This window comes from Osmia lignaria, chromosome 14, assembly GCF_051020975.1.
Source record: "Osmia lignaria lignaria isolate PbOS001 chromosome 14, iyOsmLign1, whole genome shotgun sequence".
NCBI lineage: Eukaryota > Metazoa > Arthropoda > Insecta > Hymenoptera > Megachilidae > Osmia > Osmia lignaria.
The window spans coordinates 7180345-7207237 of NC_135045.1; the positions used below are offsets into that span (position 1 = coordinate 7180345).

A 26893-nucleotide genomic window follows, 5' to 3' on the forward strand; every position below is an offset into this window, starting at 1 on the left:
AAAACTCGTTAAAGAAGAAGAAGAGTGGTAGGGACGTCGAGTGGACAGGGTCGAAATGAAGCACGGTTAGCCCGACGGAGAGGCTGCGAAAGAAAAGTACCGCTAACTCACCGGTAAACAAGCCATGTTGTTATCGCCGATTACACCAGGGGAATATTTACCGAGATACGCCGGGGTAAGCGCTTATTGCTTGGAAGTAATTCGTTCAGTTTTTATGAATTCCACGGGGAATTGAATAAGGGTTGCTCGATGGGCTGAGCATCGAAGACGTGTCAATTTTCCATACGATGCTACCATACGGGGGTAAATGTTTTTAAAGAATAATGTTGTGAGAATGGATGGGAAGGAGGGTTCGTACAAGACAATAAGCTTCTCACTTAATAAGAACTAAAAAATTGAATGGGATGCTTTTTTTTTTAATATTCAATTTTTCACGTTATTATTCTTCCATCTACTTTTGTCTATTCTATCGAGTAAGAATTTATATTTTTTACTGTCAATCTTGCAAGTTTCATTATGAAAATTGCGCGATAAGATTAGACAAGAAGGGAAAAAAGGAAACGGTGGATAGAAGGGAGAGGAAGAGACGAACGAGGTAATAAAATTTTATACCATAGAAGCATGTCGGCAATTCGGCCCACTTTTATCGCGGCTCCTTTCCTCGAGCAACTTTCTCGAAGCGCAATGAATCAAGTAAAATTATGCAATTGAATCGAGAATGACGTTTGCTTTGCGGGTCGGGTAGTTGCTCGAATTTGCGAAGCAGTATATAAAACCGACAGGATTTTCGGGGCAGAAAGTCGTAAAAACGAACGTGATTCCCGCTCTTTCTTTTCGTCCGAAAGAAAGGTTACCATAAATGTTTCTCCTAAGTTTTCCACTCCCCCGTAGGAAAGTGAAAGCGATAAGCGGCGCGTGGAACTCTCGCGGCGCGCACTATATTCTTCTGAACGACGATTTGTCATCGGGTTTTTGTTGGCGGAGGCTGCGAGACGAAGAAAAATGTATGTAAATAGCTCGCGAAGATACAAGCGGTTCGCTTGCAACGTTAAACTAATCTTCGTACCGTGTGCGACGTGATTTATGTTATGTTCCTCGGTAATATTCAAACTATGATGAAAATCTGAGAAACAATGTTGCAAGAAGAATATTGTTATTTATTATATTTGTTGGATCGTGTATGAAATTTCATCCCTAATAATGCTTCCTGAAAGGAAAGATATGACCTACAATCTATAATATTCAATTCTTTGCAATTTAAATTTATTTTTCAAACACAAGCCCAGTTGAAAGCTTCTACATAAAATATGTGAAAATTGTGAAAATTCTAGGGAAAAGAAAAATTTTCATCCCGAAATTTATATTGCTTTGCACGCTAAAGCGCTCATTGTAATATCGAGTACATTGGATCCATTGGTTAAAGGGAATGTAATATACAGAATTGATGGGTCTCGAAAGGTTAACGCCTTTTGATGTGGATTTATCGAATTGAAAATCCAATGACAGCGAACGATCGTCAATGGTGGACTGAAATTTTCATCGTTTATCTCGAACATTACCCTTATAGCTCAATTAATTGCCACGATCTGCGAATGACGCTGATCTAGCTCTGTAACAATGCCACAGTGTTCATAGTCCATTCGCGATTGTAACGGTGGAGCTACCCCTGACCGGCACTATTTTCCGAACAAAAACAAGACGAATAGGGCAACTATCTAGAGCAGATAGACAGTGAACGGTTTCTGCTGATATACGGGACTGGAATCGAACACGAGCGCAAAAAGTATCCATCTATTGGGTGCACGCGAACGCGGCCTAATTTTCGTCCCCTTTGAATTCCATCCATCGTGATCGAGAACGGCAATCGAACCATGGAACACCAATGCATTTTTTTTGCATTGTCGGAGAATATCACAGACGTTCAGCTGGATAGAACGTTCTTCTCCTGTGCGATTTATCCCTCTGATTAATCATAAAATAATCGTAATTAATTAAACGGAATTTAAATAAGGTAATTTGAATTTTCAATATCGACGATTATTAAAGTCGTCTGAGCATCTGAATAAATATAATTAAAAATTTTATTGAATTAAGTATCAAGTAGAAATATAATAGGATTCACATACGTATTGTATAATCCTGACAGTCAGATTATCTTCTTTTTTTTATTATAATCCTTTATAATTACTTTTACTTAAATCCTATTACCCAGAGATTTCCGAAAGTTCTTTTTACAGTACGAGCTAGGATTATAAAATGAAATAGCTTTCAGTGAACAATTAATTAATTCGTAGAAATGAATTTGACGAAATTGAGGGGATGCTCCATTCGGCTAATTAATTTTTGTCTCTTAAATTTAACTCGTTTATCAAATAATCGAAGTTTAACCGATCCACGCTTAAGTTTCTCACCTTTGAGCATCAAGTTACTTTGATACGATCTTCCAGTTGGTGGCAAACGAAAACTCAGAGCGGCGAGGAAGTTTGAGAGAAGCGGTGTGTCTTAGAAGGGCTAGTCAGGGCGTAGGGTTGATGGTCAAAGCTTGTATTAATTACAACTGTCAGGATTTTGAGTACACCGACTGGCGTACAAGTTTACCAGTACTGGCTGCTCTACCTTGCGAGTTTCGTTCTACCTAACAGCGTTTCTCAGCTCGTGTACCGAGTATATTGAACTGAAACTTTTTAATTTGTCGATTCGTTTCGTGTTCATTTCATAAAAAAGCAAGAAATTCTGAGGGGGAATTATTTAACGATAAAAGTTGCATCTCTCTGAAACTAAGAACTGCTTATTTTGCCGTACGGTCAGTTTTTAATATCCACGAAAGCTTTCGGTGGAGTGTAGTTATTTTAATTAATTAATTTTATTCCGTGTACACAGAAAAGAGCAGATAGTTTCCTGTTGGGTTTTTTTGCGTTAACTAGCTGTTCTCAATCGTAGCCAGGGCTAGAATCTCTTGTAATTAAAGTTTTTATTGTTTCTGCTGCTGGTCGATATTTTTTTTGCTTTTCTTTTTTTCGAATAAACTTTTTCGTACCAACCGAGCTGAAATACCCAAATAAAAGTTTAAAGAAAGGCGAACAACGTTCTAAACTGAACTCGTTCGATCCTAATTGAATTTTTAACGCATCAAAGCAATGTTTGATCTCGATCCTACGGTCTCGAACAATTGAAAGTTAAACGAAAGATTAAATGTTTTCAACCCTCGATGATTAAATTTAATAAAATTCAAGAAGTTGCATGTTACCTGTCTATTAATTGATTACTTTCTTCGTACGCTATCAATCAGTTCTCTAAGGAAAAGTGTAATTTCTTGCTGAAGTGTACGGCAAATCTTATAGTTCGTCATTAAAGTGTAATCATGCAGCCGGTTCGTAGACTTGGAATCATTATGCAAGGGAGAGTAATAACAGAGTACGTTACACGGGCCGCAGACAGCGGGGTGCAACTTAGGTGTAGTTATCAGTCATATGCCATACTTTGGCGTCGATATACGCTGTGCAGTGAGACTAATGGCTCGTTGGGGACTTCGGGTATAGCAAGGCAACATCCAGCCTAGTCATACTCCCATTATTTGATGTCAAACATCCGTAATTTTGTCGGATTAATCACTCTGCCTAGAGGAGAAATCAGTCGAAATCTACCATGTTTGCTCTCTCGATAACGACAAGATGATCGAAACGACGAATCATTCATTTCATGACCTAACAAATTATGCCGGTTGATGGGTGTACCTTCGTACATGATAATACGGCATCCATAACAGATATATTATTTCTTAATTAAACACAGCCAGCGAATGTTAATATTTTTCAACCGAATATTGAAAATAGTATTTGTATTCGGAGAAGGGTTGAACAAGAGGGAACCTTCAAAACGATAAATATTTTCCTAGAGAAGCTTAGAACCGATGTTATATCAACGCATCAATCATGAAAAGCTCTTCAGTATTAAACTGACTAGGATAATCCATTACTCTGTCTAGCCTGCATAATAAAGACTTCATCGCGCTTGCATCTGGCTTCTTGCATGAAATTCCATTATCAGTGTATAGATCAAACACTTGGGAAAATAATGGAAAGGAATCAAAAGCAAGCCGTTCGCTGTCGAATAAGCCTGTTAACGAAATCTTAGCAAGAAGATCATCTGGCAGACGAGTTTTGGGTGTAGATGGGTGGAGCTAGACCCTTTAACCAGGGAGACGGGGTGGAAAACGGGCACGGGTAGTCGAGATTATTCCGTGGCTCTGTGTTCTGGCCTGTAGCAAGTAATACAGCCCGGTGTCAGCCACCCTCGGCGCATAAAGCCGCATATCAACCACCGCAATAAGAAAGCGACGCAACCGGATTTAATATGACGTGTAGCCTGTTATTGCCGCTGCTGTCTTGACTTTCTCTCGTTTCTCTTCGGCTTCTTTCTTTTGCCATTTCGCTAGTCGAGACCCGCAACCCTCTTCGCCCACGCGCAGACACGTGTGTGTACGTGTGAAGCGCAGCAGTGAATCTTGCGGCACGTTCCTTTCTTCTCGGTTTCCTCGCACGAACGCCACGGAATTTCCCCGCTACCATTTCAATATCCCTGGAGTTGCCCACTGCAGACTTTGGATTTTAATAACACCGCGTTTCCACCCATTACTCCCGTCCGTCCTCTCCTCTTCCGATTTTTATCTCCTGGAAAATCTACCAGGGCGATTTGTACCCGCTTGTTCTCAGTTCGAGAAAGCAACCATTTTTTTATGGTTTTACTACAAACGCGTTTAAATAACTTCGTCAGGAGTTGCCTTATTACGACTTTTATAGTTTTCCGACCGAAGTTCGCGGTTTCCGCTAGGCGAACGCAACCGGATAATGAGTCGAACGCACTGCACGCTAATTAGTTGCACCGACAAAGACATACCTACCAAAACTTGTATACAAACCGTTGCGCCATGTTCGCAAATTAACAGGTCTATAACTGAGCTTGTAATTGAACGGACCTTCAGCCTGTCCGAAATTACACTATTTACAACTCGCTTTCAACTCATATTATAACGTAACGAAGTACTTTAAAACACGAACAACTCGCATCGATCAGCATAACTACATACTTATATGAAATTAATTCAGACTCGAATTATACTCGTGAACGTTTATCCAACTGTGATAAAGAACGTGGTAGGCGACAAAATTAATGCGATGAAGTAATTTTAGCGTTCGGGAGGAGGGTGTAATACTACTGGAATTTTTATATAGAAAATCGATTGATAAAATCTCGCTGCGTCATATCGAAATAACGAATTTATAAAGGAGAGACAGCTAAATAAAGAGGTCGAAAACAGCAGTGTTCGGTTTCGTTCGATGAACCTTGTTAAGTGTTCTAGGCAGTCGTTGAATTACGACTACGAACTCGCGTAGAGCTTCGATCGGTAAAGCGGCGAATGAGTCGTTGAAAGGACCAACGCGAAATTTCATAGAATTTCGCGGATCACCAGGGAAACTGGCTTACATTGTTGTTAGCCATTCGACCGTTTTACATATTTTGATTACGTTCGGGGGTGGAATGTTTCGCGCAGCTGTAGCACCTATCTAAATATGCATTATTATCGAATGTATTATTCGATTAACGTGCCTATTCGTCGATGATTACGCTGATCGATCGTTTTTTCCGCGAAACTTAACCTTCTTCGAGCAGGAAAATCCGAAGAAGATCAAAAGAAGTTTGATGTCGTTGCGTGAATTAGGAATGTTCCGCCAATTAATGCATCCGTTAATCGAGATATACGATTCGCCCTAATTACTCGCGGTGATCCATACTTCGATTGCCTAATTGACCGAGCATGACTGATTATAATTAGCTGTCGAGCACAGCATTCCAGATTCCATTCCTGAAACGCTTTCCCTCCGCGATTGTTAACGGTGCATCGGTCTGTCTATACTTAATTCGTCTTCTTTTAAATAATCTTGTCGCCAAATTTTCAGACATTTTTTTCTCCTTCGTTACAGACGTTTCTTTCATTTCTAGTTGCTTATATCTTGCAATAATTTTTAAGACTTACGATCGTTTGCAAGCTTGCCGGATTCAAGATTGATAAAGGAGCGTTTCGGTCTGTCGAAAGTAACATTTCGGATGGAACTCAAAAGCAATCGAAGTTGGAAAGAAATATAGACTCGAATCGAGTCGAAGGTGGATGCTGCGCTTTCCTCTACTTCTACTTCATCCTTTACTTTCCACGTGTTCGACCACTCAACGATTTATGCGTCGCGCATAAACCATTTACTATGTCGTATCTCGCAAATAAATCAGTGCCAACTGTTGCGGGGCAGGTTAAACGAGCAACGATAAATATGAGATTCAATTCAACTATCGTTCATCGAGTTCGCCTTTTGGTGTTTGATATCTTCGAGAAGTAGATCTTCAAAGAAAAATGTGTATTGATTTGAAGGAACTCGTAATCATTGGAAAAAATTTGCAAATGTCCAGGGATTTCGTATACTATAAATCACGTGCTTAGTGTTGCAAGAATCTTGCCAGCTCGGTGATGTAAGTTTCGATGTAGGTCACCGCTAAACCGAAGAAACCAGCTGGTCTCATGGAACGTGACGCAGAGGGCAGGAAACTCTGAAGAAGAAACGGACACAGATAACCCTCTGTACACGTGAGATACAATCCAGACTATTTTAGTTTCGTAGAATTCAAGAGGGACAACAGAATCTGTTACTGGCGACTTCGGATTTGTGGATATTGATATCTGTGATTTCAAACTGAAATTTTCATGGATTTCAGCAATAATTTTAAATTCGCGATACATCAAATAATAATTAATATTATTTTTGACTAATTAGTACGTTGGATAGAATCAAATGTATGAAAAATTCTACAATTTCTTTTACGATAAACAGTTCTGTCGACACACTGAAAAACAGCTGATCGAAAACGAATCGTGCTAGCAGTAACGTGAACGTAATCTGCTCGGTAAATCGAGAATATGCGCAAAGTAAAAAGAGAAAATAGTGACAAATTGACCGAGAGTCTGTTCCGTGTTTTTACTTTATCAACGTTGTACGACATGCAACTCCCGCGTGCAGCTCTCTTACTCGCCACGCGACCTGCCCGAGATATGTCCCAAAGAGTTTAATTGAGTAATAAAACTCATTATATTAGACGGTAAGTAGCAATTATAGTGATGCTTAGTGAATTTATACTACTGCAAGATTTAAGTGACCTGAATTTACGATGGTCATCTCAATTTCACCCTGTTGTACTTGCAGCAGTAATAAAGTCGTGAAACTGTTAAAAGTGAGACCATAAAAAAATAGTTCATTCAGTTTCGAAATTTTTTTTATAGACTATTACACCGCGTGCTTTGGATAGAATTAAAGTTTGTTTAGCAATTTTAAAGAAATATTGACGTATAACGTTTCATCGTGTCATAAAATTTATTTATAAAAAGAATATCGACTAGAATTTAATTAAATTGTAATATCTAGCATTTCCATCGAACAAAGTTAAACGAACGATTGAACATTGGAACTTCTTTGTTAAAGAAAGAATTGTAAAAATAATTTTTGTAATTCCCACGATAACCTGGTCCATTTATTCGGATTTAGATAGCATAAAAATTGTTTAAAATAATCTAGCGATGAAGGGATTTCGAGAGGAATAGACAGTTTAATTTCGCGGATAAGAGTGGAATTTAGTTTCAGAAAACCTCCTCGGGGACTAATTTCGCGTTACACTAAAGCGCAAGGATAATATGGATAGCGGCAGATAAAGGTAACGTTTTCTTTTCTGTCTTTGAAAATTCAATTATTCTTTTATACCTTCGAGGGTGTAAAAACCGGCGAAATAGGGAATGTAGTAAAACGAAACGTTCTTCGACTAATTTCCCTGCGATCGTTTGTCGAATTTAAATCATCTATAATGTACACTCGGGGGCAACGTAGACTTGATTAAGGGAAGGTAGCCTCCCACCATTCGCTTTCAATCTCGGAAGAAGCCTGAGAAAATCTATAAAGAACTTAACATAGAACCTCCTATTTTTGTAAATAAAATATAGAACAAAAATTAAGTTCAAATTCTGTCTAATTAATGGCACTGAAGGCCAATAATCTAATTGTAAGTTCTACTCGGGAGAGAGGGAACGAGTCTAACAATAAATTCCGTGTGTCACCGACCTTCAGGACGGATTCTTGGTATTTATAGGAGAGAAAAAAGTTTCTAAATTCAGATTCTATCGATCTAATGTCACTAAAAGCCAAGAATCTAAGTTCCAACTAAGTAGAAGTAGTAATTTCAATTTATGAACAGGGATATAATTATCGTAACACCGTAAATTCATGGCAATGTAGATCGTCAGATGGCCATGACGTTCGGTTTTAAAATATGTTTTCCGATCTCGATCCTGAAAAGGATGTGCTAAATCATCGCGGGGAAAAATGTCCGATTTTTTCCGCCTGGTGAAATCCCCTTTCGTGCAAACAGACATGGTCAACGGCATTCATTTTTCATCAGGCAAATTAAATTCGAACTGTTTCAATTTCGATCACAAAGTCTTTCGTTCCTCGATTCGATCGCTACCAGTTTCGATTGAATCGTCGTTTTTGAAGCATTCTAGGTACATTTTACAAAGATTACAAAAAAATTATTTCGCGAAACAATTTTCCGTGCATTCGCGCGGAAAAAGTACGCGCTTGTAAGCGAAGTTGAACGCGTCGAAGTGTTTTCCAAGGGGATGCGTGAGAGTCGCGATGCGTTTCACTTTTTAAGATTCTAAAACGTGCACTTAAATCAGAAGAACGATTGGAAGCCCATCGTCCTGGTGGAAGCCGATGAAATATACCCGGCAAATGGAAACAAAAGGAGAAACGCGTCGGCGCTTGTGTTTCTCGTTCGGCCGATACATTGTGCACCAGGGAAACGCACGATATGCAGTATATTTTCACTACTGGTTGCATCCATGTTGCACCACCGTTCTATGATATACACACAGTGTGCCTATAGACGTAGAGGCAGTTTCAAACGGGGTCAATCGTCTATGGGATTGAATAATTCACGTGAGAATGAGAAGGTAATGCGGATATAGTTTGGGCTTTGGTTGTATGTTTCTTATGCCAATCGATGGTTGTTCTATTTCGCGCATATCACGGGAAAAGTGGATCATATCATAAATATAAATATAGAAGGAACAATGTACTTTAATTGACGTTTAAATATCCAATATTGATTAAATAATTAAGATTTTAATAGATCCATTTGCATTGTGCTAATCGAATCGTTGAACTTTTTAATTCCATTTCAGTTGCTCTAATTTTCCGATTAACGAGACGTCTGAAAATATATAGAAACCTTTAAATTGATAGAAATATTCATCTTTGAAACTCGCCATGAAGCTTTTGAATCTGTCTGTAGATTTAGGCCCGCGCAGCTATGTCCGTGCGAACAGACGCGATAATTTAGAGCGGGAAGCGTAGGTGTCTAGATAGATGCGCCGTAGAAATCGACAGGTATGATGAATGCTCAACAGGCGCCAGCATACACTGCTAGCAGAGATTATTGCGTATTCCTGTCAAATGCGTCGTCGGTGGTAGCGTAACAGAAGGTGAGGGGAAAGCTCGATGGAACATCTGCATTTTCAGAGACACGGTTACGATGAAAGAGAGCTACGCCGTGTTCTTCTACCCTCTTTTCACAGTTTTATTTTTTTTCTCTTCCCTTTTCTCCCCGTTGTCTGATAGTTCGTCGTGGCAGTTCCCTATGCTTCTTCTTCTACTTCTTCTTCTTCTTCCTCTGCCTTTTTCCAGCGGCGCTCCTTTCTTTTGCATTTACCTCGACGCTCGACGCCTCTATCGAAATCCTTTTAGCTTCCCCGTTCGAGTGATTCCGGGTTTTAAGCTCGCCGTTCAATCATCCAACACTTCACGTCGCCGGATGACGTTCCCGTGGAAGAAGTCGACGACGACAACAACGGCGAAAACGTACGGAACGTCGAAGTTCCTTCGGTGATTCCCGCGGAGTTGCAGGCAAGCCTCGGCTAGGCCCGACGTGAATTGTTGGAACGAGTTTTGATGGATTATCTGCCTAGGGGGGAACGAAAGTCGGTCGATGCGAATTTATCGCGAGAACCGAAGGAACACCGCGTTCGCGGCTACCGACTGTTCGAATCTTCGTCACGAAGTTGAATCGTTACGTTGATCGCGACCAAGATAAAAGTTTTCCATTTTACTCGACTCGCGGGAGTGCTCTGTGCGTGTCCACGAGAAGTAGGTACTTATCGTACGATTTTCAACCACCCGTTGACCACCTTGGTGGTCCCTTGTGGCGATCAATGTCACTGTACATACACTGAAAATGCTTTAACGAGTATATAGTTCACCATAAGATTGAAAAAGTTTAACCCTTTGCGGTCGAATACAAGTAGCATCGCATTTCTATTTACTAGGTCAAATGTCGCCGCAGAAGCGGCAAAAAATAATTTCGTTTTCCTAGTTGGCAATACTTTGTTCTTACCATTGCGTCATACATGTTTTACATGAATTGCAATCGACACAATCATTCTTTGATTAGTGATATAAGATTACATTTACTGAAATCAAAATTAGTTTCACTAAAATTTATTTTATAAGCAGATATCGCTTTATACAAAAAAATATATTCGACCCAGGGAGAAAAACTCCTCGACCGCAAAGGGTTAATGTCAGATGCTTCTAAACATCAAATTGAATAATCATCATTTTTCCTGAAATTTTGCAACATGTTTCGTTCTTGGCTAAAAGGCCCTCGGAAACGTTCGAAGGGTGTCCATCACGATGCACGTATCTCAAGCAGGAAACGCTTCGACGCTGATTCAAATTACCGCCGACCGAAGGGTAAATAATTTATCCGGTCGATGACGCGGCGTCGCGTTCGGTAAATCATTGGGATTGGTACATCAGCTAGTACGGCAGCCTCCGTGCAATATCCGTCAGAAGCTAGGCGTTCCTCGAGTTGGCCGAGGACGAGGCGAGGCGAGGCGAGGCCTACAGCGCCGGAAGGAAATCATCAGTACCTGACTCGCAGAGTCGCGGAGCAATGGACAATGAGTTATTACCTTCTGGCCTTGCGATAGTACCGCATGCTAGGCGACCCATTATGTCGTCCACATTGAAACGTCTCCACGAGGTCCGCGTTTACCTACGAAATAACCAAGATCGTCGCGCTTTGTTTCCGCGACGTTGCGTGTCGCGGCTGGCCGAGCGTTTCCGGTACCGCAGCGGAATCTCATTGTAACGATAATGCTCGACTTCGTATCGGTACCGACCACTACCCTTTGCTTGTTCCCTTCGGTTCGCTTAATTCCCGCAGGATCCTCGATCCCGCCGCGTTAAGCGATATACCCTGTTACAAGTTCGGATTATTGCAGCTTAGGGAAATTGCAGCGCGAGCCTTGTCATCGTATCATCGATGATTCATCCCGCATCGGTGTCCGTTTTCTGAATTTTTGTAGAAACCAGGGTTTTACGTGAATCTCGATATTCAAAATAGCATTAATTTCTGAGAAACGTTATTCAGAATTTGCGATAGTCGTTTTCCATGAACACGTTTCAATTTCGTATAATAGAAGAAGGAGATTTCGCATTACCTATGGAGGATCAGCGGATTTGATGAAATCGCGAGCACGATGGAAATACGAATATGCACTTATGTATGATAGGAAATCGAATGTTTCGATCGTCGAAAGATCCCCGAGCTTATATACTTTTCCCTCATAAAGTATTCTAAACTTTTCTACAGCATTTAAATCTTTTCGATTTAACGTCAACCGATTCGAAGCATCAGGTTTATTCAGTCTTGTGTAAATAGCGGAGAGAGAACAACTGTTGTGCTTGCATTTTACATATGAATCAGTTTATTTTGATCTTTTGTGTAAACTTTTCTTTTATTATTACTGAGATGTTTTTAATAAAAGAAAACTCGTATTTTCGTTATCACTCTTAGCATAATAAAATATAATATTAATAAAATTCCTCGATCGTTCGACAAGAATTATATCGAATGTTTCAGGGGAAAAAACCTGGTGTGTTTGTTTATGTTACGCTTAGCTTACATAAAACAAAGGATTACGAAACATCGAATGCAATCCAATGATAAAAGGCTCGAAGCCGGTTGAATTATTTTACCTTCTTTTATTATTTTTCAACGTAAAACTTTTTGAACAAGAGGAACAGAAGAGTGGAAATAGCAGATACGCGTTTTATTTTATTTGTTCACGATTATTACGAACCGAGAGAGAAAGTAACATTTATTTTTCTTTCCAGTCATGTTAGATCTAACGCGAAGTGGCAACGGGCGAAGGTAATTTCCGGCAGCCGAATGGAGTAGATTGGTTTCCTGTTACTGATATTTAAATGGACTGGGTCGCGCCGGAATCGTTCGAAAAATTTATGGTTCCTTCCAGATTCGAATACCGGGACGTAATATCAAGTGTTAAATCCGTAACAGCGTGATCATGAATCAATCTTTAAATTAAGTATTCAGTATTTTTCCTTCCATTTGGTACTTTCGTAAATGCGAAAGTTGGAAAAAAATTTTCCGCTTTCAGCCGACTCCTCGACATTCCACGCACACAGTTTAGTTGCAATTACTGTTCCAGCGATGCAAAGCAACCGCCTTTGTCTCGATACGCTCCGAAACAAAAGCAATCGATATCTGGAAAGTTTTCTTCAACTTCTCGTTCCGACTCCAAAGTACGCTTTTGCACCACCGGTTAGAATTTCATTCACGCTTTCAGACACTTTAATCGGTCTCATTAACGTCGAGCGTACGCGTACGCGGCTGTTGCGTCGATTTCTGCGTACACGCCAATTGTGCTAATTACTGGTGCATCAACACCGAAACGCTAATCAAATCTTGCTCCCTGTTCCGTTCTATCACACGGTAGAAACCGGCGCGTGTAACGCGTCGATGAATTTCAACAGAATTTCGATCACACTAAAATAGACGACGCTCTATTCAAGAACCTATATATGTATTTTCAATTTTTCTCGTTAGAGGGTGGTTGGCACACTTGGAGCCGACATTCGGCCCAGCAACGGTAATAGACGTTCCAGCCTACATTTTCGGGGGTGTTGGGCAGCAACCGGTGTGAATTCGCGTAAATTTGTTGGGGGCGGCAAAAATGGTGGTCGGGCTAGGTTGGGTGGGTGGCGACGAAAGGGAGGACACGGTGAATCGTGAATAATGCCGCTGGTTTAAACGGTGGCCGTCCGGTCATCAGGGGTGGGCCCCGTTTATGCCGCATCAGAGTTCGCCAAATTTATTCCATTGCTCGGTGGCCGCGTTCGCGCGACTTGCACGATGCCGTGCACCGGCCCTCGTGATGAATGCTCGCATTAAAATTGTCATTGGCGCGCGTTGCCCTGCTGTAAAGTGCACGGTTCGGTGTGCATCGCTATGACCGCTCTTCGCCACCCCTCTCGCTCCCTCCTGTTCACCCTACCCCCGGATAATGCGTTCGCCGCTAAATTGTCCGCGGGACCCGTCGTTAAATAGATAATAACAGTTACTATTATTTCGACCACCATGCGAAAGGGTGACACGCAGCTTGACGCGTCGTTTATGGGAATACCGCGTGTGTTTCGACGGCGGATCCTGTTTGAAGAGTTCTTCTACTTGAAACGAAAGAGCAAATCGAAAAATTCATCATGTTCAGACGTAAGCGATTGAAATTGCACTTTCTGCAATACTTCTCTATTTTTTAAGTAAAAACATTTACACCGGATGGTTTGATGAAGTATGAGAAAATTTTTGGTGAGGAAGGTGTGATGATAGGACGATGTGCCTGAACGGTGGCTAAGAATCTGTATCGATGGATGTTCTTAAGAGCGTGGGGTATTCGATGAGGGAGAGTTTAGGATGGAGTTTAGAGGGTGAAGTTTTAGAGAGCACGGTGAGTGAAGGCAGTATTAGGAGAGTTTAGGTCGGGGGAATGGTACTGTAAACTCTGGCGAGTTTCTGTTTAGTTTATTGTGAAGGGACTTGATCGCTGTGGAACGTGGAATGATAAACTACGATAGTTGAGCACATTTTCATAGTATGAACTTTTGTTTTAAGAAGGTGCTTAAAGGTATTATTGTAATCTTCAGCCTTGCTAATCGTCTTAACAAACACATTCGTTAATTCTCCTAATTCTAATATAGAATTGTTTGATTTACAGGTTCGTGCTTAACGAAGACGAGACCCCCTTCTACAACTGGCACTTACTTGAACCAGGCAAATATTTTCAATCCGAAAGAAATCTGGGTATAAATCAAGAGGAGAAGCTGCAACGACAAGTCGATGGTTCCGACATGCCCCCATACTCGATTCCACCAAGATCATCTGGAATAATAAATAGACTTCCGAAGTTTCGTTGCAGATTATTGCGAGCGAGTATTCAAGCAGTAATTTAAGTGGAGATGGTCGAGAGGTATGCAGCGAGAAAGAGAGAACGGGAGAGAGTGTCTGAGGGGTGAAAGTTATTGAGCCACGATCGGTTAGAAAATCAGATATGCCGGAGAGTTTCGCTCCTGGGAGGAAGTGGCCCAGCCGGATGTTTACTTGAAACTCCAACCGCATCTACGACGGAGCTAAGTGAAGTAAGGTGGGCCGGAAGCTTCTTAAGTAAAACCATCCCCATCGTTCTCTCTCCTTTCTTCCTCGAATCGAATCAACCCATTCTGGTGGCGCATAAATCCCGCGGATGGCGTCCCGGAGATTTGTTTTCTCGTCGTACTCACGCCTGGACGAGAATAACGAAGATTAATCCCGATATTCGTCACAGTTCCTACCGTCGAGGATATCCTTACGTTTCGTCGAGTCTGATCCTCGTCCACGGTACGATGGCTTTTTCAATTTCATTCGCTCTATTAAAACGACAATTTTCCTTCGATCCAGTAATAATCTTTACAGTAAATTTAAAGCATTCCTCCAAGTGCTCTGATTTTGAATCGCTATTCTTGAATCAACGTACTTCTTGCCTCGTTACGTGTACGTCTGTACAAGAGACGTTGGTTTGATGGGCGAAGACGAAGACTAGCGTCTTGTAAGCTCGGCGGTATTCAATTTTACAAGCTACTCGTTATCCGAGGGAAAGGGAAAAAATTTACGGTGCGCCAGTGGTTCCATTGGTCGTGTTCCAACTGGACGGTTTTTGCTGTTTGCACGAAATCCGAGACTGCCGATTACCTTCGCGTTGGACCTCGTCCAACTTCCCATTTTCACCAGTTTAAGGTCCACCGTGCTCATCTGCCGCTGTTTTTCTGGCCGCTTCATGAATTTGCCATCTCCTCGATCTACGAGTGGGCTTTGTAACCGCATTTGCATCTATCGTGCTCAACCGCGTGCACCCGTATAATACTGCGCGTAGACAGACCTGCTCCTCTCGTCGGTACATTGAGTCTTCAACTGATTATGGGAATATTTTATTAAGTCGCTTGATGGTTCTCGAGAAGAACGCGAAAGAAGACGGCGCGAAGAGCAATATATTTCAGTTGAAGTGTTTTTCAAATTCTACAGATTTCTTCTGTATAATTTTTCTGAAAACTTGTACGAATTTGGCAACACAGCTCAGTTGCTTCTTATCTTTACTTACGAACATTTTTATTTGCAGTTGTTCAAGAAAGACGTCGGTGAATCATCGATCAATCGATAACAAGGTGATTGATTTAAATTAGAAGAGATCATCTAGGAAGTTAAAGTATGTCCTTTTGAATTTATGAAAATTTAAAAGAAAATTGTATGCTCATTGATGAAAGTGTATTGATTTAACTCACTGACGTTTAAACGAACTTCCTATAAATAGGGATGAATGAAGGCTGGAAGAAATAATTCGTAGAAGTTCTTGAACGCCCAGCGTGAATTGTACGTAGCCAGGGGCGAAACCCACGGCAGCTAGGCATTCCAAAAAGAAAATCCAATAATACACCGGTAAGTAGTAACAATGATTCTCTTTCTGGCCGGCTACGATTGTTTCGATTTCATTGAGGCGTCCATTGAGACGGGGATCGAATGAAACGGGTCATTGGGTTGAAACAAGATTGGGAAACAGTGGAGAAAGGCGGGCTGGATATTTCATTGTGAGCCTCGAAACTTCGCCGGTCCCGTAGAAATTCGTTAATTATCATCGTCCGTGAAACGTCGCTAATTACTCTTCGCTATTGTTTCGCTACAATCCGGCATCGGGTTAGAAAGAAACTGCTGCTGACCTGCGATAGCGTATCTCTGTTCTCTCTTTTCCTTCCCCCGCAATTTTCCTCCATAATCGCCGGCTACATAATTATCTCGTTGCGACGTTTCGCGACACGGAAAAGCGCAGTGTATCCCGTCAGATTTATTTAGCACTCCCGCCTCATCCAGTATTCTTTTTGAGAAAATCCGCAACGAATCCAAGCCGATACACGCGTTTTCTACCATCTGATTATTAATTTCTCCCTTGCATCTCGTGTTCGTTTATCGAGACTGTCCCCGTGAATAATGACGTGACGGGACGCGACACGAATGTCAGTGTCCTTGGTGGGCAGGAAGGTAAACGGGGCGAAGAGGAACCGTGAAAAATAGAAGACGGTACCGGTTAAAATGGTCGAGCAACATTATATCGTGCAACACGGCCGTGACATAAACGCGACTGTCGGTATTTCCAATGCTATGTATGCTAGAGAGGTCTGCTTCGTCGTCGCATGGTAAATTTTTCATTACTCCCTGACGCTTTCTACGTGCGAGAAAATGACGGGGGCACTCGCGTATGAAATTGAAATACGTCTGCCGATCGAACGGCCGATCCATTTTCCGGGCTACGCTCGAGGGCCCGGCCGAGGCGAAGCTTCGCGACGCCGACGCCGACGCCACGTAAAAATGACATTGGATCACTAGTTTTCATTGCATTCGGCATCGACACTTTCCCTGTGCACGCTCTTGGCTAGCCATTCGCGATCATTCTCGTAGAAAGTAGCTGATATTTTTTATAGAAACATGTCTTGTGGATAAAATAGAAAAAGATCGGTTCGAAAGGTCGGTTCGCGAAAACGTTGCCACGTGCATGCGAGATTAAGTTGGAAAATAAGGTATTTTCTTGGAAAGGGTTTCTCGCTGAAGATTGATATCGCGTTCGGAAGTTTGTTCGGAAGCGTGAACGTGAAGGCTCGACCGCGCCGGCTTCTATTTTCATTCACGTTTCCTGTATTTCGCACGAAATTGAAACGTCGAAACGCGCGCCGTTCACCGGATATGATTTATATCGAGCATTTATGGAGTCTGGAGGTTTCTGATCGTTTCTTTACAAGTTGCAGCTTAAAAAAGAACGAAGGTAAAGCTTTCTTCGATTCTTTCTTCGATACTTTTGGTTATAACTCGTGTTACCTTGCGTTCGTTTTGCTCCCTTTCACCTGATCGTACATCTTTCATCGCGCGGATGATTTCGTCTTCGTTTTCCGATTTACATGCTTCTGATAGGAATCGTTTCCTCGAACGTTTCCGAGCGTAGAGGCCAGCATTTCGGCAGAGAGTCCACTGTCTTCGTGGGTTCGACGAGTAAAATCAGGCCACGAACGGTTACGAGCAGATTTCCACGAGATAGTCGGTCGTCCTCCTCTTTTTCCAGCTTTCCTCTTTCGCTCAATTTCATCTAACGGCCTTGCTCACGTCGAGAATTACTTCCTGGGAATCTTCGAAAATGATGACCCCCACGGAATTCCGAGGGAAAGCTTCGACTCGGCGAAGCGGTATCGCTCGGATTCTCTTCCACCTTCGTTCGATTAACACGCCGCATTTAATTTCGTCCAGGTTTCTCGTTTCTTTCAACCGCCCGGCCGACAGGAAACAGCCGGGAACAATGACAGTTTCGTAGTTTCAGCGACGTTGTTTTGCATTGGAACTCGAAAAACCCGGACCCTTTCAACGGCCTCGTGTTCCCCATTAATTATTTATATTCAATTAAAAGTTTTTGCTCATGTTCCAAGAGTGCAGGGTAAACGTTTCGATTAACTCCACTACCGGCTAAATAAAAGCCGCCCCCGTTGCTGAAGGGTGCCTTGTGAGCGTATTAAGCCCATTGTACTCGTGCTTGCAGCGAATCGAACGGTAAGAGAGAGAGAAAGAGAGAAAAGAATGGGTATTGCGTAAATACGGGGAACGAGAGTCGTTCAATCGACGTGCCCTATGTTAATCAGATGGAACCGGTCTGTTTGAACGATCAATCTTGTTTGAACGGTAAAAATGGTGCCATTTTGACAGATGAAAGATTACGTCAATATCATACAAATTCTAGATCATTAAACTAAACGTCCCTATATAAAATAAATAATGCTATATTTCTAATTTTAAAAAAATGAAAATTATTTTGCTCTAAAAACTTGAAAAAATAACGTTAGGTTTAATCGTTTAACCTTGAGCAGAATATATTTCTTCTCTAGACACTTTTCACTAGGAATAAAATAATTACTTGAGATGCTAAGTTATGGTGAGTCACCCTGAACGGTGCACCCTATTTGAGAAAACAGCGTTCGTGAAGGGAGGCACGTTTCCATTTTATCTTCTGCCATATCGTTCCAGTCCAGAAAAAGAAGAATGATGCTGATTGTGAGTAAGAATCACGAAGGGTGGGCGAAACGAAGGGTTAACTCGGAGATACTTCGAAGTTAATTGAATGCTGGATAAACAAGTCTAGCAGTGTCGTCAATAACTCGCTAAACGCTCGGTTCTTTAATTAAAATGTTACTGCCAGGGAGGATCTTGTTTTCTAGCTTCCAAGTTATTTACATTTTCGTCTACGTAAAAGTGTAATCTGTTCATGCTTAATTACTGAATATATTTTTCTAATATAAAATAACGTCGAATCTATTCATTATGGATATTCGTAATTAAAATTTGAACCCACATATTTAACAGTGTAATTTGATAGCGATTTCCTTCTAATTTAAAGAAGGAGATTAATTTAAGCAAATGAAGATCTCGTATCTTAAGATTTCACGCAAAAATGAATAAAAACTAAGCTCTCACACGATCGGGCGTAAAATAACCGAAAGTAAAGGGACGTAAAGTGTGTCGAGCGTGAATCGTGAAACGTTCGAATAAAATTTTACACGCAACCCTCTCCGCACGAAGTTCGAGAGGGCAATCGGTTGTCATGGCCGTTTCGAGGAAGGTAAAGAAAACATTGCTCCGAATCCGATGAAGATTCCTCGACTTGGCAACGCCAGCCAACTCGATGGCTGTCCGAAACCGCAAGGGATCGTGGAGCCAGAACGGAAGGAAAATTTGACGTTAGCCGGCGATTCGCATCGATCGCCGTTAGTTAGAAGTTAGTGGAAACCGCAGGGTCAAGCGTCGTCGAGCTTTTCGCTGCAAGTCTTGGCTGCTCTAAGTCAATCGAAAACGACGCTCCTCTATATTATAAACTTTGCATCGTACGGAATGTTGCATGTCAGATGAAAGAACGATCGCTTCAGGTTGAAACTGTCGAATCGTCGAAAATAACGACGATCTTTAGGAGTTACTATCCGAACATGACAATTTCCAACAAGTTACGAGAGCTTTCAAAAGTTTTCACCGGATTATCGACAGAACTGTAGTTCGTCTATTTATAGTATATCGCTACTGTTCGAATTTTAGAGCTAGTTCAATTTAGATGATAGCGAGTTGTGCGCTAAACTGTTTCGCAAAGTTTGTAACCGCGATAACGGTATGTCCATCTGGAGAGCGATAAACTGAGATTTATCCTGTAATGGAATGTGCTGGTTCAGATGTGAAAGAAAGAAGAGAATTACAAGAGCAAACGTTTTGTCCGAATTTACTTAATGAAACTTCTTTTCATATATAAAAATCTTACGGTAGAATCAGTATCAACAATAACTGCGATTCGTAAAATTACACCGTTCTTCTACTCTTTTCTCCTCTATTCCGCTTTCATTTGAAGAAAAAATCTATCCCTTTGGTAAAATCAGAGACGGAAATAAGGAAAACGCGGAGGGTGCTTTCATTAAGGATTGAAGAAAAGAAAACGAAAGAACTGTTTCAGCAGAACGCTAGGCAAACATGGAAAACCTGTAACAGAGACGAGTTGCAAAAGGGGGATGATGGTAAATCGTGCGATTTCCCGGCTCGTCTAACTAGAAAATTTACATAATATTCAGGAATCTGTGTTACAAGGTAAAGATGGTAGTTAAACGAAATAGAAGGCTGCATACGTCATTGTCTTGTAACATTCCTTCCAGCCGTTTTATCCCTTTCCCAATTTAATTCTTTATTCCCGCGGCTGCACCGCGGTAGACCGGGCCCTTTGTCGCTTTTCACCTTTCCTTTTGCGCTCACACTTTTCATAGTACTCCCACGCGATGCTTTTGTACTATGAGTAATTAAAACATTTTGGCCGGACTATGAGGGCGAGAGTTCTTTGAGCTTTAAACGCAGCAGAAAATTCATCCTTCGCTGCCCTTACCCCGCCTCTTCCTGCATTTTCTCTATGTTCACCACTCGTTCTCTCTTTCTCTCGTTCTTTATATGCGGGTTCATGAAAGGATCCACGCACACTGTACAGAAACAAAACTCTTCGTTGAAATGATAAAAGCAGAGAGTGTCCAGCAGAGAGCTACCGGTTGAGCTTGCGCGCTTTCAACCCCCTGTGTTGCCTTTTTAAGCGTCACTATTTTGTTAAGCAACCGAGCACCCTTCGGAAATTGTTGGATTGTTTCTATTGTTTCGACCGTTTCGTCCTCCTCTTCGTTTCTTTCACGCCACTTTTCTCTTGTCCATCGAAAAACGTAGAATTTCAGTTTCCTTGTTTCTGCTCGCTGGTTCAAGCGATTTTCGACGAATCGCTTTTCGATACCGTAATTGAATAATTGAGAGAGCAAAAAAGGTATCGAAAAACATACGTCACTGTTAATTCTATTCGTTGAATTTATACGGCGCGAAAACGTGTTAACGAATTTACCAGGAAATTAAAATCAAAAAGAAGATATACGTTATCGGTTGTTCGGCCGAAACGATAAATCGTGGCGATCCGAAACGTCGGCGCAATAAAAACACGGACTGTATCGCGGGAAACTGGTCGACAAACCTTTTTCCAGCACATTTTTGAACCCTTTGCTTCCGTAACGAACGCGAACAAAAAGCACAATCGTCCCGGAGCGATGCAAACGGGAAGCGGAGCTCGCAAACAACCTTTGAACGAACGAATTTTGTCCAAGAATTATAATGCGTGCCAACGAAACGATCTCTTGAAAAGCAAAATAAAACAAAGAAAGGAACAAAGAGCCAGAGAAACGCCACGATTTCTTCGCACCGGTGCACAGCTTCCAAAGGGATGTTTGACAAGAATAGCGCGTGATCAAGGAAGGAAAAAAAGCACACGCCACCTTGTACGCTTTATTCCCTGAGGGATTGTAGCGACATAAATAGAAACACGCTGCGAAAACGAATAATTCTCGCTCGATTCGTGTAGCTCGTCACGTAGCAACAGGAACAAGGATGAAACGCAGCCGTCGGAGCTAATTAAAGATTTCCTTGGTTCTCTTGGACGAGCCGCTTTAATTCTCCTGCAAGTATCCTCGGCGAGTTGGTACGATAATACGAAGGGGCGGTTGCAACAGGGCATCTTTTTCGTGGGAAAACAACAAAACACGAGTTGATTAATAGTGGGTGCTGCACCGTGTAGATCTTAGAATCCTGTGTGTCTGTGTGTACCTCTGTCTTTCTCTCTTTCCTGAAACCACTTGCTTCTTCCTGTCTCCATTCCTTACACCGATCCTTTCTCATCTTTGCTCCTTCTCTACGTTCTATCAAAACTATTTATCATTCGAACGTTTCCGTGTGTTATCAATTTCACCAACTCTAACGACTGAGCACCGGCGGGGCTTCGTAATTTTTTAAGACACCTCCGACCGTATGTGTAACAAATGGCTCGTGTCTGACACATCACGGACCGATACTACTTGCGCGCTACTTATGTGCCGGCTCGGCCACTTCTCGTGTCGAACATCTGTAAACACCGAGAAGGTATTTTTAGTATTGTTGAGAATTGTTAATTGTAATAGGAGAATGATACTGCAGGTACTATTTTAATTTTAAAGACGATATTCTGGTTGTTAGTTTATCTCAAGGTGTTAAAAATTTAAGCCGCACGATAAATGTAGATCGCCTTTAATATGATTTAGAATCAAGGAAATAATTTTCAAAAATTAATGATGTTATTCTAATTATGGAAATTTAGGTTATTATCTTGAAAACTGATATTTTAAGTGTAGGCTTGTACATTTCTAGAATAACATTTGTAATTTTCGTGTTAAAGTTCAATAACGTCATAACTTCAACTTTTCACCGACGGTGTACTAAAAGGTTTTCTTAATTTATTAGCTGTTTGTATTCGTCTAAGAAATAATCAGTGTCTAACACGAGAAATACTAGCGTACATACGTTCGTTGTTTCTTCGGTAGAGTTTGTGGTTTTCGTGCTGAGGGTCTATGAACTCAGAAAAGATTCGTTCAAGCGAAGAAACGTCGGCTAGGATAAGGAAACAATTTCAAAGGTATTCTGACGTTTGCCACGCTGCCAGCGGCATCCTAGTTTTAAAAGGAAGATACCGAATTGTTACTTCGCCTGGCAGTCTTGACGGTCATAAATTTTAAGGTTCGCGCTTTTCGAAACTTTCTGAAATTTTGTGAGAGGTAAGATTTATTCAAATGAATACAGGATTGCGTTTAGTACAGTTTTTTGATTGATACAAATTATTTTACAAATGACTTTTATCATTCATCTTTTAATTTTCGAACGAACTGAAAGTGAAAAATGTAATCAGAAGATAGGGTCAAAGAAATTGCTTTTATTTCTTCAGAAATAATAACGTGTGTTCTTATCACGATGATTACATCAGTGCATCTATCATGTGCACGCTGTTCCTGCCTGTTCAGTTAGGAAAACGATCGATGTGTAAAAGGAACGGACAAATCCGTCCCTGAATCGCTAGGGAAAAGGGATAATCGTAAAGTAAACTGAATGTATGGCTACTTGCGTCGACAAAACATTTCACGATTCGGTGGTATTCGATAAAGCAAGCGTAGCAGAACGGCAAGGAGGATTTTTCCCGTTGAATTTTCAAGGAATTCTACCTCTGGCCAGCTAAGAACTGTCGTCAAAGTTCGCCCAGTTCTCCATCCTTCGAGATCTCCTTGATTCTGACTGAATTCTTCGCGGCAAAGATATTCATAGCACGCCGCAATTGGCCAGACCAATTCCATTACTCCCCGAACTGAGGGATTGCCGCCAGCCGGACCACCAAAGTATGTAACACTTTTGGAAATTGAAATCTCCCAAACTGGAAGCTACTTTCGAGTTTCGAGCAGTATTTGCTCGCGGACTTCGCCACGGACTTACGTGACTGAAAATCCATCGAAAATCCATTCTTCCCGAGAAACAATCATCCTTAAACCTTCTGATCCGACCCTTTTACAAGCTCGGTACTACCGTCTACAATTTTTAGAATTTTGAGCTGTTTATTTGTAATCATAGTCAACGTTAAAGATATTAATTTTCATTAATGTCTAATTGGTAATTCCTTTGACGATTCAATTGCGGAATTTGATCAGGAATTGAAATTCCTGTAAGTGGATAAAAACGGACATCAAACAGCATTGAACAGCGGCAGCATTGTAGGTGTTACCTCAGTCGGAAGACTGGATACCCGGACTTTACGAATACACGAATACGTCGATGAAAGTACGTGTACATGTTCCGCGTGCATTAGGGTGATCGATGATACTCGACGTCGAGCGACCGGCTGGTTGGTCAAGTACATGCATCAGCTGCAATTGCGATTCGGATTTCGATGAACGTTCGACAGTCGACTCGAAATCGTGTAGAAAGAGACGATGCTCAGAGTCGTATGACGGATTAACCCTTTAATCACGGTCAGGTTTGACTGAAAATTTTACTCCGTATACGAGGTGTCAATTAGCGCTGGTTAATTGAAGTTCTTGGAAAACACAAGGTACCGTACTCTGTCGTTCCATTATAGCCACCCTGTATTTCGTACGAATTTAAAGTTTAGAATCTTCTTTAATATTCTTCACCTTCATGAAATGTATACCGATACAGACAGCCTTTACAGTTGGCAATCCACTCCAAATCAAAAACGCATAAAATCTTAAATTAGTGAGAATAGAGTGTAAGTGTTGCGTTCTCGATTCGTGCATAAAATTTATAACTCTCGTTATGCGAGGCAACGGTGCACAGAACGCGAACGGTCGTAATAGGATGCATCTGTTTTCATTCTGTTGCGTTCATCTCGAGTTTACTTCACTTTCTGCTTGAAAATTTATAATAGCCTCGGAAAATATTGAGCTCCGGCGTGTATGCAAGTACACGCGTGTTTGTATATTAATGTTACGTTACCACGGTAAAATTTATTCGACATTTGTTCCCTGCCCGAGATTCTACAAATAGGTATATGTTTTATACCTTTCATGTGTTCCGACTGGAATTATGTTTATAGTTTAATTACCGTATACCGAACTTATTTTGCATTGTTAATTACCTTAATTGTAACTTTACCTTTGGAATGTTTATTATTTGTATATATGAGGAAATTCGACCAATCCTATTAATTTAGTATTAACTTTAAATGAATTAGATCGACTCTCTTGATTGAGGTGTGTAAAAAAAAATAATGGCATGTAGGGATTCATTGTGGTAATTATAATTAAAAATTGAATCGTTCACCCTCTCTCGACGGATCAACTTTCGTTTTATTCATTGGATATCCTCGACTTTTCAATTTTAGAGCATTTCGCAATTGACCATCGCAGAACACATCATCGTTAAGTTTTCCCATGTGACTCCTGTCTGTCAATTTCTTGGACAAATGCAGGCACGAAGTGGCGCCAGCGCGACACATTCTCACTACCGACATTCACGACGTTGTCCGTCGAGGTGAATGATCCAATGTGAATTTGGCACGTAAATATTGCTGCTCCACGACAAATGGATATGTAGGCCAACAGCTCGTCAGGGGAGGATCGTATCATTAATGCGATGGTACGGACCAGGGACATGCCGGATAATTAATATTAACGGCGCAGGCTTCGGTGTAATTACAATTAAATAACATCCCCGTAATTAACAGTATTGTATCGTGGCGGATAGCTGCATATAAGTCCTCGTTCTTGTTTTGTTGTTGTTGACGATCTCAGTGTTTAGTGGATTTCGATATCTTACGAACATTTTGAAAATAATATTAGAATTATAGCATTAATTAGTTGTAAAATTTAACGAATCTGAGATTATTTTATATTTTTTCTAAATTGCTTGATAAAATATTAATATTCTGTAATTTTTTTGATTAGAATTAGAACCCAAATCTATTACTCTGTTTTTAGAGAACTGAAAGCTTTAACCGAAAAGCACAAAAGCGTTGCATTTTTGCGTTATATAAGGGGAGAAGGTAAAAGTTCGAGACGTCGCGACACGGGGGTGAAATCGTTCGAAAAAATTGTATAAAAGTTCTCGGTACTGGTGGCGCGAGTTTTCAACGGCAGCAAATGCACGCAATTTGAAAATGTAGAAGTTCTTGGTGGCGGTAATGCGTTGCTCGAAAAACTGTAAACACTTAGCTCCTTTCAAGACATAAAAGCACGTGAATTTTTCGCTTTATTTGTTCATCAGTGCGAGACTCCCGTCAACAGCTTTCAAAATCGTTAACGTCGTTGTTGCAGTTGCCATTCTCTTCCTTTCAGCCGCTTTATTACTTTTACTGATGGAACTTAATACTTCTAATCAAGAAAACAAAGAAACGTGTGCTCGTATTCATTTTTCTTTCTTTCACTGTAACGTTTCTCAGTGTAAACTCGCGGAAAATAATCGTAGAAAAGAAAAAGAAAAGAATTATTTAAAGACAATCGAGCATCGCTATGCTATAATAGCAATAAATTTTTGGAAAACTGTACCCCGAGTTTTCAGCGTATTTCCCGTGGAATATTTTGCAGAAAAGCTTTACGACAAGCCTAAAGGTGTTACGCAACGAAATAGCAGAGAGAAAGAAAGAGGTTTAATTTTGAAAAGAAAAAAGAACCGTGAAATCTGGGACACAGGTTAAATTTTTTGTTGCTTGTCCCGAGACTTAAATTACCTTTTTAAAAAGATTCGAAAGATTTTTAAAGTGACTCGACCTATATCCCTCAACGAGATAAAAAGTACGGAAAGGTTCTAAAAAATTCTCCTGTACTGCACAGCACGGACAGATGTAGCTGCGGGAGAAATCCATTACCTTCAGATTGAACAAGAAAATATTTAAATTTAAATGGATCTGAAAAATGATTGTAGGGAGAAGGGAAATACTAAGCTTTTTGAAGCAAATGCATTCCACCTTTTATGCCAAATTGAAGCTTTAATTTTGTACAAAATACTTGAACAATAGTAAGAGCAATAAACAGAGCAATACAACCTAATACAAACCTAATCACAGGCTATCAAACGGATCATAGAATTACGTTATCCATGTTATTCAAGAATTATCGTCCAATTGATGTCATAATCTAGTAATTACTCATCTTGGTAAATGGACACGATCACTGTTGATGGCCATTCCATCGGATGGTTTCGCGTGTTAATACATTACACACCTTCTTCTTGGGGCAATTTCAACAGCGGCATGAACGGGCATCCCTCACGAAGTATAACGTGGCGTGACCGCATAAATATCCCGATGAAGGTTTATTACTTCAATAATGCATATCAAAGTCGGGATGAAGGGCATAGGTAACGAGATTGCGGAAAGGAAAGGAGAGAAGGTTGTCTGAGGCGAGGCCGGTGAATACATGCTTCTTGTTTAAGCATTTTCCCGGCTCGAAGCAAACCATGACGTCGTTAGAAAGGATGCTTCGAAGAAGATCGAAACCGCAATCCGTTCGTCTTA

General features: G+C 41.0%; 1 protein-coding gene across 3 annotated transcripts in view; it reads left to right on the forward strand.

The window, feature by feature from the left end:
* LOC117605566 (uncharacterized) overlaps positions 1-25190 on the forward strand; it is a 56904-nt gene extending 31714 nt beyond the window's left edge. The window contains exons 3-5 of one of the 3 annotated variants that reach the window (XR_004581737.2): positions 14171-14829; positions 15605-15691; positions 15797-25190. Coding sequence is in view for 1 of the 3 variants with exons in the window: in XM_034327045.2 (XP_034182936.2) it covers positions 14171-14405 (235 nt within the window). In the remaining 2 variants the exon portion in view is untranslated. The other 2 variants (XR_004581738.2, XM_034327045.2) reach the window with 2 other exon arrangements.
* Positions 25191-26893: the final 1703 nt, after the last annotated feature.